We start from the raw sequence: 16570 nt of genomic DNA, 5'->3' as shown, positions 1-16570 counted from the left end.
TATTTCATACTGTCCGTTTCTCTTCCAAATCTTAACGGCTCGGTTTGTAGGTCACAAAAGAAATTGTAAATAATAAAGGACAATGGAAGGGCGGGTTATGAGACGCAAATCTATCTGAAGAAAGTATACTTTCTTTACATATATATATATATATATATATATATATATATGTGTACATATATGTACACGTATGTGTACGTCTCTCTCTCTCTCTCTCTCTCTCTCTCTCCCTCTCTTTCTCCCTCTTTCTCTCTTTCTACTTCTCTCTTTGTAAATGTATACAGGTTGTTTACGGTGCAAAAGAAAAAAAGAAAATAAATAGGAGATCGATGATTAGAAATCAAACCGAGAAATCAAGCCGAGAAAAAAACTTTTCTTTGTTTACTAAGAAATCTCTATTGGAAAATGTTAATCGACTTCATTCGAAAATATATGAGGGAGTATATTTAACTGAACGAAATTATTATTCCCTTTTTTATTTTTATCTTTTCTCTCTTGATTGCTCTCAAGGTATTCGATCGACGATTCATTTTTAAACTTCTGTCTCCAAACTTCCGAGAGATAATAATAAGAGTCAGAGGGGCGGCCATATCGGTGAATTTATTCCAACGCATTCCGGAGAATATTTTCTGCGGGTAGAAAGTGAAGAGGAAGAGGAGCGCAACTTCTTATGCAATTTGTAAAGGAAACCCTTCTCATCGTTCGCTCGCGGAAAATACGATTTTCTCGTCCTCGAGGCGGTTTCAAGATTAATGCGGAGTACTTTCTATCTCACTCTTTATACCAAACTATGAGGTCAAGAGTGAATAGGGTAGCAGAGAGTCCTGTGGATGACTGCCTGTCTCTCTGTCTCTTTCTTTCTCTCTTTCTATCCTATTTCTCTTTCTCTTCTACATGATCCAGTTTGGTCCACCAACTACTTGCAATTGGTCGCTTAAAGTAAATTTTGCCTGCACTCTCTCTCTCTCTCTCTCTCTCTCTCTCTCTCTCTCTATTTATCTATCTACCTATCTACCTTTCTGTCATTTTTTTTCTTCGTTCTCAATAAATATTTCAGGCGAATACCGCATCCGTACATTCTCTCTCTCTCTCTCTCTCTCTTTCTCTCTCTCTCTCCGTTTCTCTCTCTCTCTCTCTCTCTCTCTCTCTCTCTCTCTCTCGATTGTACATCGGAAAGCCATTATACTCACAGTAACGCCTATATGGGTGCGATTTACGTGTACAATCTGGGTTCCATTGGCGGTCGCGAAAGCTCGGTTAATTCACTCTAAACAGTGCCGTAAGCCGAGATTGGTGCCCCGTGAATAAACATTAAGTTACCACGATTAAGTATTGTTGTATCTGTTGTGAACGAAAGAATAAAAACTGTAACCTTTATACATACCAGCAAAATTCTCTGATTCTCTTTTACGATTTTATTTTATTATTTAGAAAAAAAGAAAAAACAAAAACGAAAAAAAAAAGAAAAAAGAAGAAAAAGAAAAGAAAAAACATTGAATACTTCTCAACTGTCTTACGATAGAAGTTATGCAATTAATCAACTACTCGTTTTCTCAAAATAATGATCCGTCTTCGTGCTCTTACAATTACCTTAGGTCATATATCATTCTAAATAACCTTCTAGTTAGCTATGGAATATTCCTTTGACAAGAAACACATACTTAAAAAGATATCAGATAGGATGATTTAATCAAAGACATTCATAACGGAATGGAAGGAACTAATTTTCTTCCAATTCTATTAATTAGACTAAAGTTACGTATGTACAGTATTCACAAATATTTCGATACCCAGAATTAATACATTTCGATGTTGCCCTTTTCATCATGAAGCTAATACGCTTGTGATACTCCTTCCTTCCTTCTAGACAGTTACGATGAAATTTATACGAGTTATCCATGACGTAGAACACGATATCGCTACATGTATACATGTATAGACATATACACAAAATAATCCTTATGCTCACAGAAATGCAATTTTGAAGGCAATTTAACTTGACTCATCAAACGAATAGAGAATTACGGACAAATATTTACCTTATGATCGTTGAAATAACTTTATAGAAGTTACTAACTTCGATTTTTAACTATCGCAATAAAAAACGATATCGAGAGAGACGTTTATAAATTTATATTTTTCTTTTATAAGATTACGTGACAATTATTGTCACTATATTCCCTTCGTATCGTTTACTTTTTTCTTCCATTTTCGCCGTCTTCATTTTTTTGGAGAGACCATTCGTCGGTATAACCTTATTGTTTTACCCTCTTTAAACGTAATCTCGTTCTCGGCACTTACCCTTACAATTTTTGAATACGGCCAGGTGCTCCTACATGCATATTTTTTATTCAAGGACGCAAATCCTGCTACATTTTTTAGCTTCCTTTTTTTCTTTTCTCCTCTTTTTCTCCCATTTCTCTCCTACTTTCTCTCTCTCTCTTTCTCTCTCTTTCTCTCATTCCATAGAGATCTTCATCAAGGGTTCGTTGAAAGTGCCGTGAAATGAAAGGGTCGCGTACCGTGTGAAAAGCAACGCCGAAAATTTATTTTGAAAGCTCTGCGAAAAAGGCGTCCTGATTTTTCTTAGTATTTTACCGACTACTCCTACAAAACGTAACGCGCGTATTCACAGACAAGATTCTTCGAAATAATGGAACTTCTTCTTTTTTCTTTTTTTTACGTTTTTGCGACATAACCTTCAATTCAAAACTTATAATTAACTAAATAAATTTAATTTTATATAGAGTCAACGTCATTTATAAAACATTTTAAATGATGGACACGTCGTTTATAAATATATAGGCTTTACAATGTGGCCTTTAGAATTGTTAGTAATTATTAATTACCTGAGTTTCGAGAGGAAGTAGTTATCGAAACCCATTGCCAGCGGAATAAGTAGTTTCCGCGATTATTATCAAACAGCACAATTTCTATAACTCGTTATGTTCATTAGCAACAACCATAGAATAGCTAATATTCAGCGAATCGAAATATTAAATGTTCCCTTCGATTTTCTCTTTTCCTTCTAATCGACGCCTAAAACCGAGCTTGAAAACTTGGATATTGAGTCGCCATACGGCTTACGGTTTTGAAATACTTTAATGAAACGCTATCGTTCGATAGATCTTTTTCTAGAGTGGCAGACATTTCTTCAAAGAAGTTTTACGCCCTTCAAAAGTTCCAAACAATTTTAAGAGCGTGTACGTACCTATCTACTTGCGTAAACTTCAACAGACTTTTTGCAGGTAATTAAACTTTCGTAGTAACGCAAGATTGCTGTGGTAGGTACTTACGTCTTCCTGTTTTCATCCGATCTCAGAAACTACTCACATTCTAATAGTCTAATAGTTGGATATACATACTTATTTAAAGTCCATGTGTATACGCAACATCGAGATAGCTTTATATACCTTATATATGTATTTATATATGTACATATGTATGTATACATAATATATTGGATTACACGTATTAATACTTCGTCGAAACCGCTCTAGTCGGTTCATTTATCGATCCAGAAACGCGACTTCGTCCTTCGATAAATTCTTTGCCTCATACTAAACGAAAATCCGAAGCTTACCCAGAAATCGCAATGATGTCGATAACCAGGATTACGAATGCAGTATCCGATCAATTTTGTCTTTTTCTCTTTCTTTCTTTTTTTCTTTTGTGTGTTTCCCACGTTTTCGAACGAGATGAAAACTTGCATAAAAAATGAAAAGAAAAAAATCCACGAATATAAGAAATTAAAAGTATTTGCGTTTTCACACAACGTTTTTTATTAATTTTTCACTTGCCATAAATATTTTCGAAAGAAGAAATAGCGTACTGTTACTTTATGGTTTTCCTTTTTAAATTTTCTCTCTTTGATTATGGCAAGAAAATCAGGAGAAAGGTTATACTTATAAATTTCATTAAAATTCACGGCATTAAGCGAGAGCAATTAGCTTTAATCTCAGGAAACAGTACTGTGTGTGTGTGTGTGTGTGTGTGCACGACCTCCATAATACTTTGAACAAATTAAGGAACGTTTGACAATAATGAAATAGAATTTTTACTCGTCATAGCTACGTGAACGTATATATTTATACATATATATACATAAATACATACATATATGCACATTTACATAACAATCTATTCGATGAGATAATAATAATTCGTCGATGATAAGAAAGATCATGTTCATCAAATTCTCACGTTATTTTTCAAGAATCACGAAGAGCCATTTCGCGAGATACTCCTTAAATTTTCTCGCTGAAATTTCGAATAAATACGTTCAGACTGATTTATCCTTCCAGGAGGAAGCAGATCCGAAAAAATCTATTCTCTCTCTCTCTCTCTCTCTTTCTCTCTCTATCTCCATCTCTATCTCTTTCTATCTTATTCTATTTTTACTATCTTCTAGGATCCAAGAAGTCTCGTGGAACAGAGTTAGCCGGTCTTTTACGTTGCACTTTACAGGCTTCGCCAAGAAAATTCAGTTTCACGAGGATTCACGCGACTCGAGTGCCTACAAGGCGCGATCTTTTCTTCGCCTTCACCCTTTACACTCTCTATTTTCTCTCTGTCCTCATATATATCTCCTTTTTATCTCTCTTTTACTATCATCGCTATCGTGATCTATCATGGGATAGATCGGAAGAATAAGAAGAAAAAACGACAGAGATAAAGAGAGAGTGAAAGAGAGAGAGAGAGAGAGAGAGAGAGAGAAAATAGGTATTGCAACGTCATCGAGAAGGAACGTTCAGACAAGCTTATTACGAGCTCTATCGAGAATATGCTTACTTTGTATCTGAAAAGTCGTATCAGGAAATTGAGGAGCTCTGTTCGAGGAAAAACGTGAAATTTCCTTCTATTCTCTAAAGTCTAAATATCTATGTGTGTATATACATATATATATATATATATATATATATATATATATATATAAGGATGTACATGAGTGTTGTCTCATAAATACATAATGTTTATTTTTATATTTTCAAATAATCATATACCTACACGTATAAATCTTAATACAACACGTATACTCTATATAACTATCATTTTAACATCGTTAAGACATATTTCACGTGGAACATATTTTTATATTAAGCTCGGATAATATATTGATTAATAGATTTGGATCGTGAATCATTGTTATTTTCTTCTTTCTGTTTTTTTTTTTACAACTAAAAGTGCCATCACATTATCTAATTTAATTTTCATTTTTATATAGTAATACTGTTCTGCATTTCTATACACACCTATATATATATACCTCATTGATCTTCTATGTTTATGTGGTCTCGCAATTTTGACAAATCATCTTACGTACTTTCTTCGGGATAGTACTTATAATCGTGACTGCACGATCTACATGATTTTCATTCATAATAGATAAAAGATGAAAGCGTGAAGTAAATACATCGTATATCAACAAATAAAACATCGCACGTTTTGATCAATGTACGTTCCCATGAAAAATCGAATCCAATGCTTCGAATAATTTTTTAAAAAACCTTTAAAAAGTCTCTCAGTATTCGAAAAGAGAGGTAACTCATAGGCGCAAAATAAAGTACAAAAAAAAAAAAAAGAAAAAAAATGCGTACAAGTCGGAAAAAACAGCAGTAAATTTTTTTAAGCTTCGAAGGAAAAAGTAAAAAATAATTATAGGATGAGAAAAGAGATGAGAGAGAGAAAGAGAGAGAGAGAGAGAGAGGTGTTACGAGCCAAGTGTCGTGACGTACTTTACAGGAAATGTCGAGCGAAAAGCAGACGAAGATGAAACCGTGAAAGAAACTATTTCTGCTTTTCGATTTGACGCAAAATAAAAAGTGCAAGTCATATCAAAGAAATTCACCAAGATCTGTATTTCCTTCTCTTCCCTGATTCTTCGTATACGAACGCTTGGTTTGACTTTTCACCATTGATATAATTTCAGAAGAATTATCTTCCTGAGATAATATTTTCTTTTTTTTTTGAGAAGAATATCTAGTTAACCTTAAAAATTTCTTTTCCCTTTATTTTGAACGTAAAAATCAATATATCAGTTTCAATTCAACGTGTTCTACGTAAGAGTATGAGGTTCTTCGATTGATATGCAAGATACTTTTCTATTTAAGGAAGTATCGAATGAGGAATAAAAAAAAGAAAAAAGAAAATAAAGAAACAAGACTAGCTAGCGAAGCTATGATCCCAAACGATCTTTTACTCTTTTATATTACGTGAAAATGGAACGACCGCAAGAGAGTTCTATAACGAAAGTGAGAAAGAGAGAGAAAGAAAGAGAAAGAGAAAGAGAGAGAGAGAGAGAGAAGATGGGGAAGAAAAAGAGAGAGAAAGAGAGAGAGAGAGTGAGAAAGTGAGAAGAGTGGGGAAGAAAAAGAGAGAGAGAGAGAGAAAGGAAGAGAGCGATCGTAAAGTGCCGAACGTCACTTAAAGGGTCTTCGAGGCTCTATTACTTTGAGAGGAGCACTTTACGCTATTACCAATACACGAAATAGGCGTGGGTGGGCGTAGACCATGGTCTGACCTTAGTTCGGCTTCTCGAAGCTCACGATCCAACGTGAACGAGCCTTTATTTCGTTTTCTCTTTCTTCATACCTTTCTTCTTATAGAACGAGAAGCAGCTTTCTCTATTTCTCTCTCTCTCTCTCTCACTCTCTCTTTCTCTCTCTCTCACTCTCTCTTTCTCTCTCTCTCTCTCTCTCTCTCTCTCTCTCCCTCTCTCTCTCTCTCTCTCTCTTTAGAGAGATCTCTTCATTCTTCCTTTCCCCTCTGGTTCGCTCTCGTTGTTACAAAGTGCCGTACAATCGGCTATGTCATTAGGAAGACCAAATATCGCTTTATCGGGTTGCGAACTTCGTCCTAAAAGCATTTTTAATGGAAGACATCCTTTCAGGGCGACGAGACTCTTTACTCTTTTTTAGTTCTATTTCCTTAGCCGTGCACACCCGCTTTCTACGGGGCCCCTATCGATTTTACAATTTTATCTTAATCAGCAGTTACATCGTAGTCGTAGTCGTAATCGTAGTCGTAGTCGTAGCCGTAGCCATAGCCGTAGCCATAGCCGTAGTCGTCGTCGCCGTTGTCGGAGTAGAAATAGGTGAATGTAAAGAGAACGAGTATCGAACGTTCGGTAAACACATCGATATAACATGAGTATAATGGAACGACGCGTCAGCCTCGCGTCATTGCGACTTTGAACATCCCATTTTGAATGTTTTCGAAGACGAGTATGGAAACACGTTACAACGGGCTGTTAAAAAGCTGGAAAGTGAAGATCAATCATCGTTATGGAGCGAATACGTTTCTCTCTCTCTCTCTCTCTCTCTCTCTTTCTCTCTCTCTCTCTCTCTCTCTCTCTCTCTCTCTCTCTGCCTGTCTCTCTCTGTCTCTCACTTTTTCATTCTCCCTCATTTTTCGACCTTCCAATGTGAAAAATGAAAAGGGTTAAACGAAAATTACCCTATCAGTACTGTCGTTGATAACGAGCTATGCTAGTAAGGTATCATAAAGTTTTCTTCCGGTGTAGCTGGCAGCTATACGAATCGCACGAACTCGATCAATCCTAATGCAGCACGATGGAAAAGTTTCCCCTGACGTATGATTTAACGAGCGTATCATAATCCTTTATTAAAAGCCGTCCGTCATTAAACCGCAATATTAGGTACGTCTAAAATTTTATGAACTGGAATACACCGTCCTTTAATTGGATCATAAGCCCTTTCTCTCTCACTCTCTTTTTCTATTTTGAGTGTGTAAGACACACTCCTTTGAGAGTACCTACACGCTTAATGTTCCCCAACTTTTTCGCCTCCCCTATTTCTCTTCTATTTCTTTCTTTTTCTCTCTCTCTTTCTCTCTCCCTCTCTCTTCAAACTCTATCTCGCTATAGTCCATACACAAGTCTACACACGAAGCTTTTGTGCCATGTTTATAAACTCACCGCCTGCAAACAATGTCCAGCTTGCTAAAGCCTCGCAATGAACAAACTCTGCTGTGGATTAATCAAAGCTCCTCCATGCTGTACAATTATCGGTGTACCAATTTCTGATAACAACAAGATAGAAGGGCCGCTAGCAATTAAAAATTTATAATATTCGTATAACACGAGAATAGTGTAATTAATATATGACTTCCATAGCTGACTTAATTACGATAGGTGAATGCAATAAGCGAAAGCTTTGCGAAATTCAACGTAATTAATATGCGTGAATTATCGTAGGAAAAAAAAAAATATGCCGCTTCAACGATCGAATCCGAATCGATGGATACTTTCGAAAATTTGTGCCCACAGATATCGTATCTCTTGATTCTGCAGGATCATCGCATACGAAAGTGCATTATCTGGTTCTTTAACGAGCTTGAAATCCGTTAATTACCAAACGATCTTGTCGTGGTTCGAATTTTTTTTTTCATATAATTATCGATTATTTCCCAAATGAAGAAAAGGAGAATATTCCTTTCAAAATTATTTTTCTGAAATTTCAGATAATATAAGATTCACTGGGAAAAAAGTTTGATAAATAGAAAGAAAATTTATCTTTCTCTCTCTCTCTCTCTCTCTCTCTCTCTCTCTCTCTCTCTCAAGTTAAATATTATAGAAAGGATATTTTATCTAGTTAGAGAAAGGGGAAAAAAATTATCAAAGAAATAACATGAGAATATTGTCCTTAAAAAAATACTTGTTTAAATTTCGCTATTCGATTAAATTTCAACTAAATTTTTTTTTGTTTTCAGAGCTTACCGCAAACTCCAGCCGGTGGTGTCGGTGGAAAAGGTGGAGGAGGTAGTGGCGTTCCTGGTTCTGGCATGGTCAATGGTGCTGGCGCTGATCATCAGGATATTCGCGACGGTGCAGCTATAAATACCGAACACGTAAGCACTTTGATAATTATTTGAAAACACAGATCGAATAATGATTATTAAATTATATATTATTTTCCATAACCATATTAATCGACAATAAATTAATATATTTGATTAAAGTTAACACGTTGAAAAATTTTCTATTGACAGAATTGATTTATAAATTTTCTTTTTTCTCATAAACGATCCTTTTAGATTTTCCCGCACGATACATAAGATCACGCACATATAAATACATTGTACTTACACGTATAAGTACATAATAGATACATTAAACGATAAAGTTGATATCTATTACATAGATACTACATACGTACTCTTTCAGAAAATCCATCCAAAGCTTCTCATGAACGACAGACTCTGCTCGGCTCGACTCGAACAAAATAGCCCTTTTTATTTCTCGACGTACTTCCTCGTTCTTTGAAATACAATAGTCTCGAGCAAAACGTTCGTAAAGGACGCTGAAAGACCGTCGGAACTGCTCCCCGGTGAGAAAGAACAAATCGACTTTTTCCTTCTCGTTGATAATCTCGCGGTTCTTACGTTAAAACTTCGTTGAAACGAATTTTCAACAAAACTTTCGCTATAAGACCAAAAGAAAATTCGTTCGTTCTAGTATCGACATTGTTCACCTCGTTTTACTTTATTTTTACGAACGAAACGATTTATTACGAGGCAACAGGACGTAACGATGGAACGGAGATACGTCGAAAAAAATTGTGCCCAAGTACGCTTGATCGAAATAATTCACAAAAATTTGATAATTGACTCGGTTACTCAAATCATCATGAAGTATTCGCAATATGAAAAGTTCGACATATATTTTTACGCGATTACGTTACTATTTAAAAAAGTGAAAAATTATTATTACTTCTAAAAAGAATTTAAATACCATAATAATGCTTATATGAAATAAGAATGAAGTGAATATGAAAAGAATAGAAAGACAATTTACTTTTCTGTCAAGTTCTTTACACCTCTTTAACAATGCTTATTTACTTACTTCTTAATGCATTCGCAATCCTTTGAAAAAAAAAAAAAAAACAAAACATTACTTCTTTATACTATCTCTTCACACGTTTTTCTCTCCAGTTTACTCTTTTTATTATATATATATATATATATATATATATATATATATATATATATATTCTTTCCGTAATACCACTTGGAAAGAGTACTTTTTAACACCTCTCTTACCATATATGAGAAAAATGAGTGGTGCGGTTGCTAATTAAAATATAATAATGTAAATATTCTTCGAAAGAAAAAAAAAAGATAACCTCGTGGGAATTGGCATCGTAACTCTAATGAAAAAGTTAACGAAACCTCGAGGATATAAGTAGATAATGATAATAAAAAAAAAATAAAATGGAGAAAGAAACTTATCTAACAATACTATAAGAAAAAAGCGAGAAAGAAGGGGGTGAAAAAGGGGAGAGGAAATCGGTCGGAGGTATTTAAAACCCAGGGATTAAGCGATTACTTTCGAAGTTAAGCATTGTTCTCGCTGGTCCATCAATTCAGACCGAATCGATCTCTCCCGGCGGCCGATTTTCACGCGTCGATCCCTTCGTACGGAATTAAAATCTTTATCCGCGTTCCTCTGCCTGCTTCGCTTGATCTCTAAAGATGGAATGAGAGAGACTAACGGACAAGAGAGTTCGATGCGTTCGAAAGTGGGACTGGCGCAGTATGGACAATCGAAAAAAGGGATGGAACGGGAGAAGAGGGTAGAAGGGATGGAAGAGAAAGAGAGTGGGATAGTTCCAGTTCGTGAAACTGCACCGATCATTCGTTTTGAAACGTCCACGTTCGCACCCGGTCTGATAAGCGTCACCAATTTTTTTCATCTTCTATCTTTATCTTTCACACACGACCACCCTCTATCCCTCTCTCTGTCTCTCTCTCTCTCTCTCTCCCTCTCTATTTATCTATCTATCATCTATCTATCTATCCATTCGCCTGTCCGTCTCTCTTTCCGCACCTCTCGCAATTTTTTTTCACGCGTCCCTCGATTTACATGCGCCAGCAAAATCAAAGTCCCTTTCGCCTCGAGTCTCACTCCAGTAGACGTCCATGCTTATCCTACTATTGAAGAATGTTTCGCGAAAGACCGATTATTTTTTAATGCTCGTTATGTCTCAACATTTTCACTCGGTCCTCGGTATCGGACTGAATCATCGTCCGTTAAACGCATGCACATTGCTCTCAGATACGTGTAAATAAGTTTCGAATATGAATGGATCGATAAATTCGTTCCCTTAGAATTCAATGAATGTTGGTAAGATTTAACGAGCAATGTATACGACTACTATGTACTAATATAGAAACCGTACTTCGACATTTGAATTTGTTTCATTACGCGTATCGGAGATTACGCGTTTGCCTGCGTTATACTCGATTAACAAGATTTGTCCGAAAGGTAGCAGTTTCCATTGGTATAATCAGAAAGCGAGGTAAACGGAAGATCGTTTTCCCGCCGGGCAATACTGTGTGCGAGTTGAAATAGTTTTGAAAGGCCAAAGTCTGAGTATGTATCGATCGCAGAGCGTGCGGATTCCCGCATAGCTCGCATTTCCTGCATTTCCTCAACTCGGCTTATCTTACCACGACAGTTAGCCGAAGATCAGGCGGAAAGTGTAACCACTCTCGATCGACCCACATACATTATCACTGGAAATTTGGCTGGGCGTTCTCGCCGATACTCCGAATACTGTTCGCCGCTTCTCGAGCACGGAATGTCGCTATTGCGGACGCGCGTTTCTACGCGTACAAACTACGTAGAGTACGCACGTACACATAGATATATATTACGTGCGTTTACGTCGAGTATTCGAATTCGATCATATATAGTAACGTTGATAATATGTCATAGATGAAAAGTTAATAATGTTAAATGAAGTTACGCTTTGAATGAAATTCGTGATCAAAATGTCCTTTAAATGTCGGATCACATTGGTGTTCATAAAATTAATATAACTACCGTTCGTTATTAACGATATCAATTTACTGATATAACTACAATTCTTTATTACCTTTTATAAAATAAGACACGATATTTTGTTATTATACTTATTATTTTATCGGATTTCACGATCTTCGATTTCTCATAATTCTTCTTTTAATTTCGTCGCCTCGTAAGTCATTAATTGAAAACTCGAACGTTATATCTTGTTGTACGTTTACTTTAAAACTTTTTCACAAGTTCTTTCTCTACTAACAACCAGCCCTTTTTATGAAAATTGATCTTTGACCTGGTCAACGGATAACTAAACATTGATTTTTCAAAAAACGCCGGAAGTACGTGTCGAAACGTAGAATTTCCGGTACAGTGGGTTTGTACGCATACATATACAAAAACACATTTCACTTCCATCTTACGAAAAAAATTCGTTGGCTCGAGCTCACTCGTTGATTTCTGAGTGAAAAACTAATTTCCTAATTGCGATCCAAATTTTTTTCCTTGAAATAGCTGAGAGTTTACTTTTCTCCCTCTTATTCTCTCTTTCTCTCTCTTTCTCTCTCTCTCTCTTTTTTCTTTCTCTACCTTTTTTCTCACAGTAGCTTCTTCATTTTTGTTTTATCCCTTTGTTCAGAAAACATACTCTCCCTCTCTTTAATATTCTTCTATAGCTTATCCACACTCGTTATAATCGCTACTTTTTTCGTATACGACGAGTGCATTACGAAAACATCTTTATTTTCTCTCCCAACAAGACTTTTACAGATGGTAAAAATTTTGATTGAAGTTTCACGCTGATGATTACAACGAGAGAGAGAGAGAGAGAGAGAGAGAGAGAGAGAGAGAAAAAATCTTTTCAAATTATGAAAAAAATACATATAGCGAACGTATGCATATATTTTCAACGAAAATTTCTAAAATATATATATATATATACATGTGTGTGTGTGTGTGTGTGTGTGTGTGTATGTGTTTGAAAATTGTTAATTTTTTTAAAAGTTTTACTCTTATGTTTACGTTTACGTGTGTATATACGTGTTATGCTTAATATAGACAATGCAACTAATCCAAAAGACGAAACAGTAATCCTTGCGACTAAAAACACGTTCGTCCTACAAATCTCTTTAATTACTCCTCTTCCGTAATGTCTCTTGAAATAATACAAAATAAAGGAAACCGAGTAAACACGGCGTGTATTACTTTTCTCGGTATCCTCTATACGTTTCGGTGCTCACGAAACGAGAGTAGGATTACTTTCGTAGACGTCGAGAGAAAATATCAGGGAAACACGCGATTTGAAAAGTATGTACCTAGATAATAAATATCTAAAGAAAAAGTAACATCGAATAGTCCTCTCGTAATTCTTTGTTACGAATTTCGATTTTTGATATCGACGATAAAGCCAATTAATTTATATGAACGACATTGTGAAGAGTGTTAAAAAAAAATAATAATAATAATAATAAATAAAAAGAAAATTCTTAATTAGTTAATATAGCTGGATATGCAACATCGTTGTCCGAGTTGTTTGAAAATCCAAGTAATTTTAAAATAATGGAACGTAAGGAGGTCAGAAGGATAATATACTCCGCTTCGACATACATATAATATAACGAGCGAGCGTTATGCGAAGGTTGAGAACTAAAGAGAAAGAGAGAGAGAGAGAGAGAGAGGAAGAAAGAGAGAAAGAAAGAGAAAGGAAAGGCTAAGCGTAGATGTACGATATAACGGTAAAAGAGAGCTGAACGTTTTATTAAGCCGGATACATAAAAACCACAGGCAGCCTCTACGGAGTGCACAAGGCTGCCTGGCTTGTGTACGGAAGAAGAGCTGTAAAAAGGAAAGAGAGAGGAAAGAGGATGGAGGATGGAGGATTGCAGAGCCGGTGGTGGAACGGTCGTATGAAAAGAGTAGAAAAGAAAGGAAGACTCAACGCGTTATAACAAAGGAGCCAGCCAGCAAGAGCTCTGAATTCATCCTCCTCGATTCTGCCTTTTTCACCCCTCTCTCTCTTCCCCTTCCACACCGACAACCCATGATTTTATCTCCCCCGCCAACCTCGACGTCCACGCAACTCCCTCTGCTTCGCATTTTTCTACTATCTATAAAGTTAAAAACTAAGGTAACGCTTGCAAAACGTTCGTATCATCCTCACCTTTTACCTTTTCATACCAGGATTTTTTCTTTTTCTTTTTTTTTTTTTCAATCCAAAAAGTGTTCGAGAGTTTCGCTTTATTAAATTGTTAGAGCGCAGCTTGTTACTCGCATGAACTTGCGATGGTTATTATCTTTCCATGGGATTGAAACGAACAAACGGATTGATTATTATAATATATTCGTGCATTCTTTTTTGTTTTCTTTTTCATTGTACGTACATACCTAGATTGAATATCAAGTGATTTAAAGGATTAAGGATATATAACAATACTACGATACATTATTACTATTTATGCTATTGTATTTATAATTGGAACTCTATTCGAAATACGTTTCTCTATCTAACGATCACAGAAACGACATTAGGAAGTCACAGATCGATCGAACAATACATCCTTTGTACCAAAATGTTCTCTTGAACATACTCTGACCGGTTAAGCAATCGTAGTTCATTCGCATAATCGACTCGTGGATACGTACAACTCAATAGTCGTCTAATTGCCAAAACGTTACTCACCGAGCTTTGATTCGCAAGCAATTTAGAGTGAGACTTAAACGAATGACTAAGCCGTTCAAGCAATCTCATCTATCACTAAATTAATGTGTTTTTGTTTCACTAGAGATTCTATCCTTTACGAAATCATGGTTTATTCCGATCGATTTGTTTGAAATGAAATCGATAGAAATTACAAACGTGAAGGTAGAAAAATTTTCCTGTTCGTCTTTGCTATCGAAAAAAGATATTTTCTAAATCGTTCCAACGATAACAAATATCTCGTTATCGTAAAAATAATATCTTCAAGATTCTCCTCTCCAACACGACGATCTTTTTTAGTTCAAAATTCTAACACGAAATACCAATAAAGTACAAAACGAACATTCAAGTTGTTCGAGTCTCATTTCTTAAATCTTTAAATTGCAATAGCTAAACGCAGAACACGTAGACACTTACCAATGTCAATAAATTCGTCGTCTGAAAATTTTCCTCCTCAAACGTAAACATCGCGTACGTGAATGGTATCTCACTCGAATTGCTTTCTATTTCGAGAAATGATGTCTCTATAACTTTTGACCGATTTGTACTTCTCAAAGGATCGATCTATCGTCCAATTTCCTAAATACATTCAAGTCCAGTAAGATGAGATGGTTCCGAAGAACGTTATAAATATCTCGAATGTTAGTAGAAACAGTAACTTCTTGAATAATATCAAAATAAACCATTCCATATTCATAAAAAAAAAAAAAAGAAAATGAATATAAAACATGATTTCTCTGTGGTATAATAAGTAGATCCGTAATGTTCGAAATTTTGACACGCTACGTTTTTTAAAGAAAATTTTGATCACGTAATCCCGGAAAAAAATATGTTTTATCGTTATAAATCAAAGAAATACATTCATGAATGTTTCGAATGTAAGTTCTTCTTTTTTTCTCCCTTCCCCCACTGGCAAAATATCAACGATACGTAGATATAAACCTACAGATAGAAAGAATCAATAAATTTTATGATCCCTTTTTCTCGCATGCCAGTCTCACGCATCACAAATGTATGTACGGTCTTTTGCAAGCTCAGCAACGATCGGTTCCTTCTTCTCGATGTACTTATGGACTATGCATATCGTAGAAAAAATGAAAAAGAAATAGATCTTTTTTCGAATAATACGAATCATCAACATTGTTTTGACTAACGTTAAGAGAAAGAGAGATAAAAGAGTTCGACTATAAAATTAAAATTATGCGAAGTATTCACTGTCACTTACATGTTGATAATCACATAGTTAAATACTGCTATTTCAGTGTTTTACAATAACATTCTTTTATGTCTTTTTCATTACATGTATCCTAACTACGATATCAAGCGCTATTATATGAAAGATGAAAACATGTGATTTCAACGTGATATGATCTTAATCTATTTCAACCTTAAATGTTTTATACGTTTACATGTCTCTTTTCTCTCTCTCTCTCTCTCTCTCTCTCTCTCTCTTTCTCTCTCTTTCTTTCTATCATTCACGAAGCAACGATCGTTGCTATAATACATCAATTTTTCGAGTGGAGTGCTCACGTTAGTTTATTTGTCGAGAATTCGATATCATACATAGTATAAAACAAAAACGTTTTATCTGCAAACCAACGAATAAATAAAGACATGTCCGTTGTTTCTTTATGCGAACGAATAATTGGTACAATAATAAAGAGTAAAATATTGGAAAAAGAAAAGACTTATTGAGGGTTTTCAAGATTTTCAAGTGTAGTCAGTAAGTAGGATCAATACTACGAACGAAAACAACCGAATAAAGCTTGACTAACTCCTTGGAAGATTCTGAATTGTCTCTGACAATCCGCTGTTCTATCTTGAACACTATCCTACTTACTTTTTTCTTCTTTTTTATCTCCTTTTTTTTCTTTTCCAATTTGTCTATCCATTCTAATCCATCATTCCCTTTACTTTTCTTCCACCAAATTCTCCGAATGAGAAAGAGACATTGGGGGTAAAAGAAGAATAAATGAGTTTATGTTCGATTGTGAATCGATAGAAACGAATTTGACGTTAACATTAATGTTAACGTACCGACATATTTCATTCAG

The 16570-nt window shown here is 35.3% G+C and overlaps 2 protein-coding genes across 12 annotated transcripts in view; one reads left to right on the top strand and one right to left on the bottom strand.

The window, feature by feature from the left end:
• LOC124421915 overlaps nt 1-16570 on the top strand; it is a 330571-nt gene that overhangs the window by 289838 nt on the left and 24163 nt on the right. Inside the window, exon 5 of the mRNA XM_046957619.1 lies at nt 8731-8868. Within this exon, the coding sequence (XP_046813575.1) occupies nt 8731-8868 (138 nt within the window). The remainder of the gene's footprint in view (nt 1-8730; nt 8869-16570) is intronic.
• The window catches only part of LOC124421923, a 105308-nt gene that overhangs the window by 85433 nt on the left and 3305 nt on the right, over nt 1-16570 (bottom strand). For 5 of the 11 annotated variants that reach the window (XR_006941746.1, XR_006941751.1, XR_006941750.1 and 2 more), the window contains one exon: nt 8738-8851. The exons of 2 other annotated variants lie outside the window; for them this stretch is intronic. The gene's annotated coding sequence lies outside the window, so the exon portion shown is untranslated. Of the gene's footprint in view, nt 1-7936; nt 8041-8737; nt 8852-9176; nt 9443-16570 lie in introns of all 11 variants that reach the window. 4 more of the 11 variants (XR_006941752.1, XR_006941753.1, XR_006941742.1 and 1 more) reach the window with 2 other exon arrangements.

The sequence above is a fragment of the Vespa crabro genome, chromosome 2 (assembly GCF_910589235.1).
Source record: "Vespa crabro chromosome 2, iyVesCrab1.2, whole genome shotgun sequence".
Taxonomy (NCBI): domain Eukaryota; kingdom Metazoa; phylum Arthropoda; class Insecta; order Hymenoptera; family Vespidae; genus Vespa; species Vespa crabro.
This window is presented reverse-complemented; position numbering and strand designations above follow the sequence as displayed.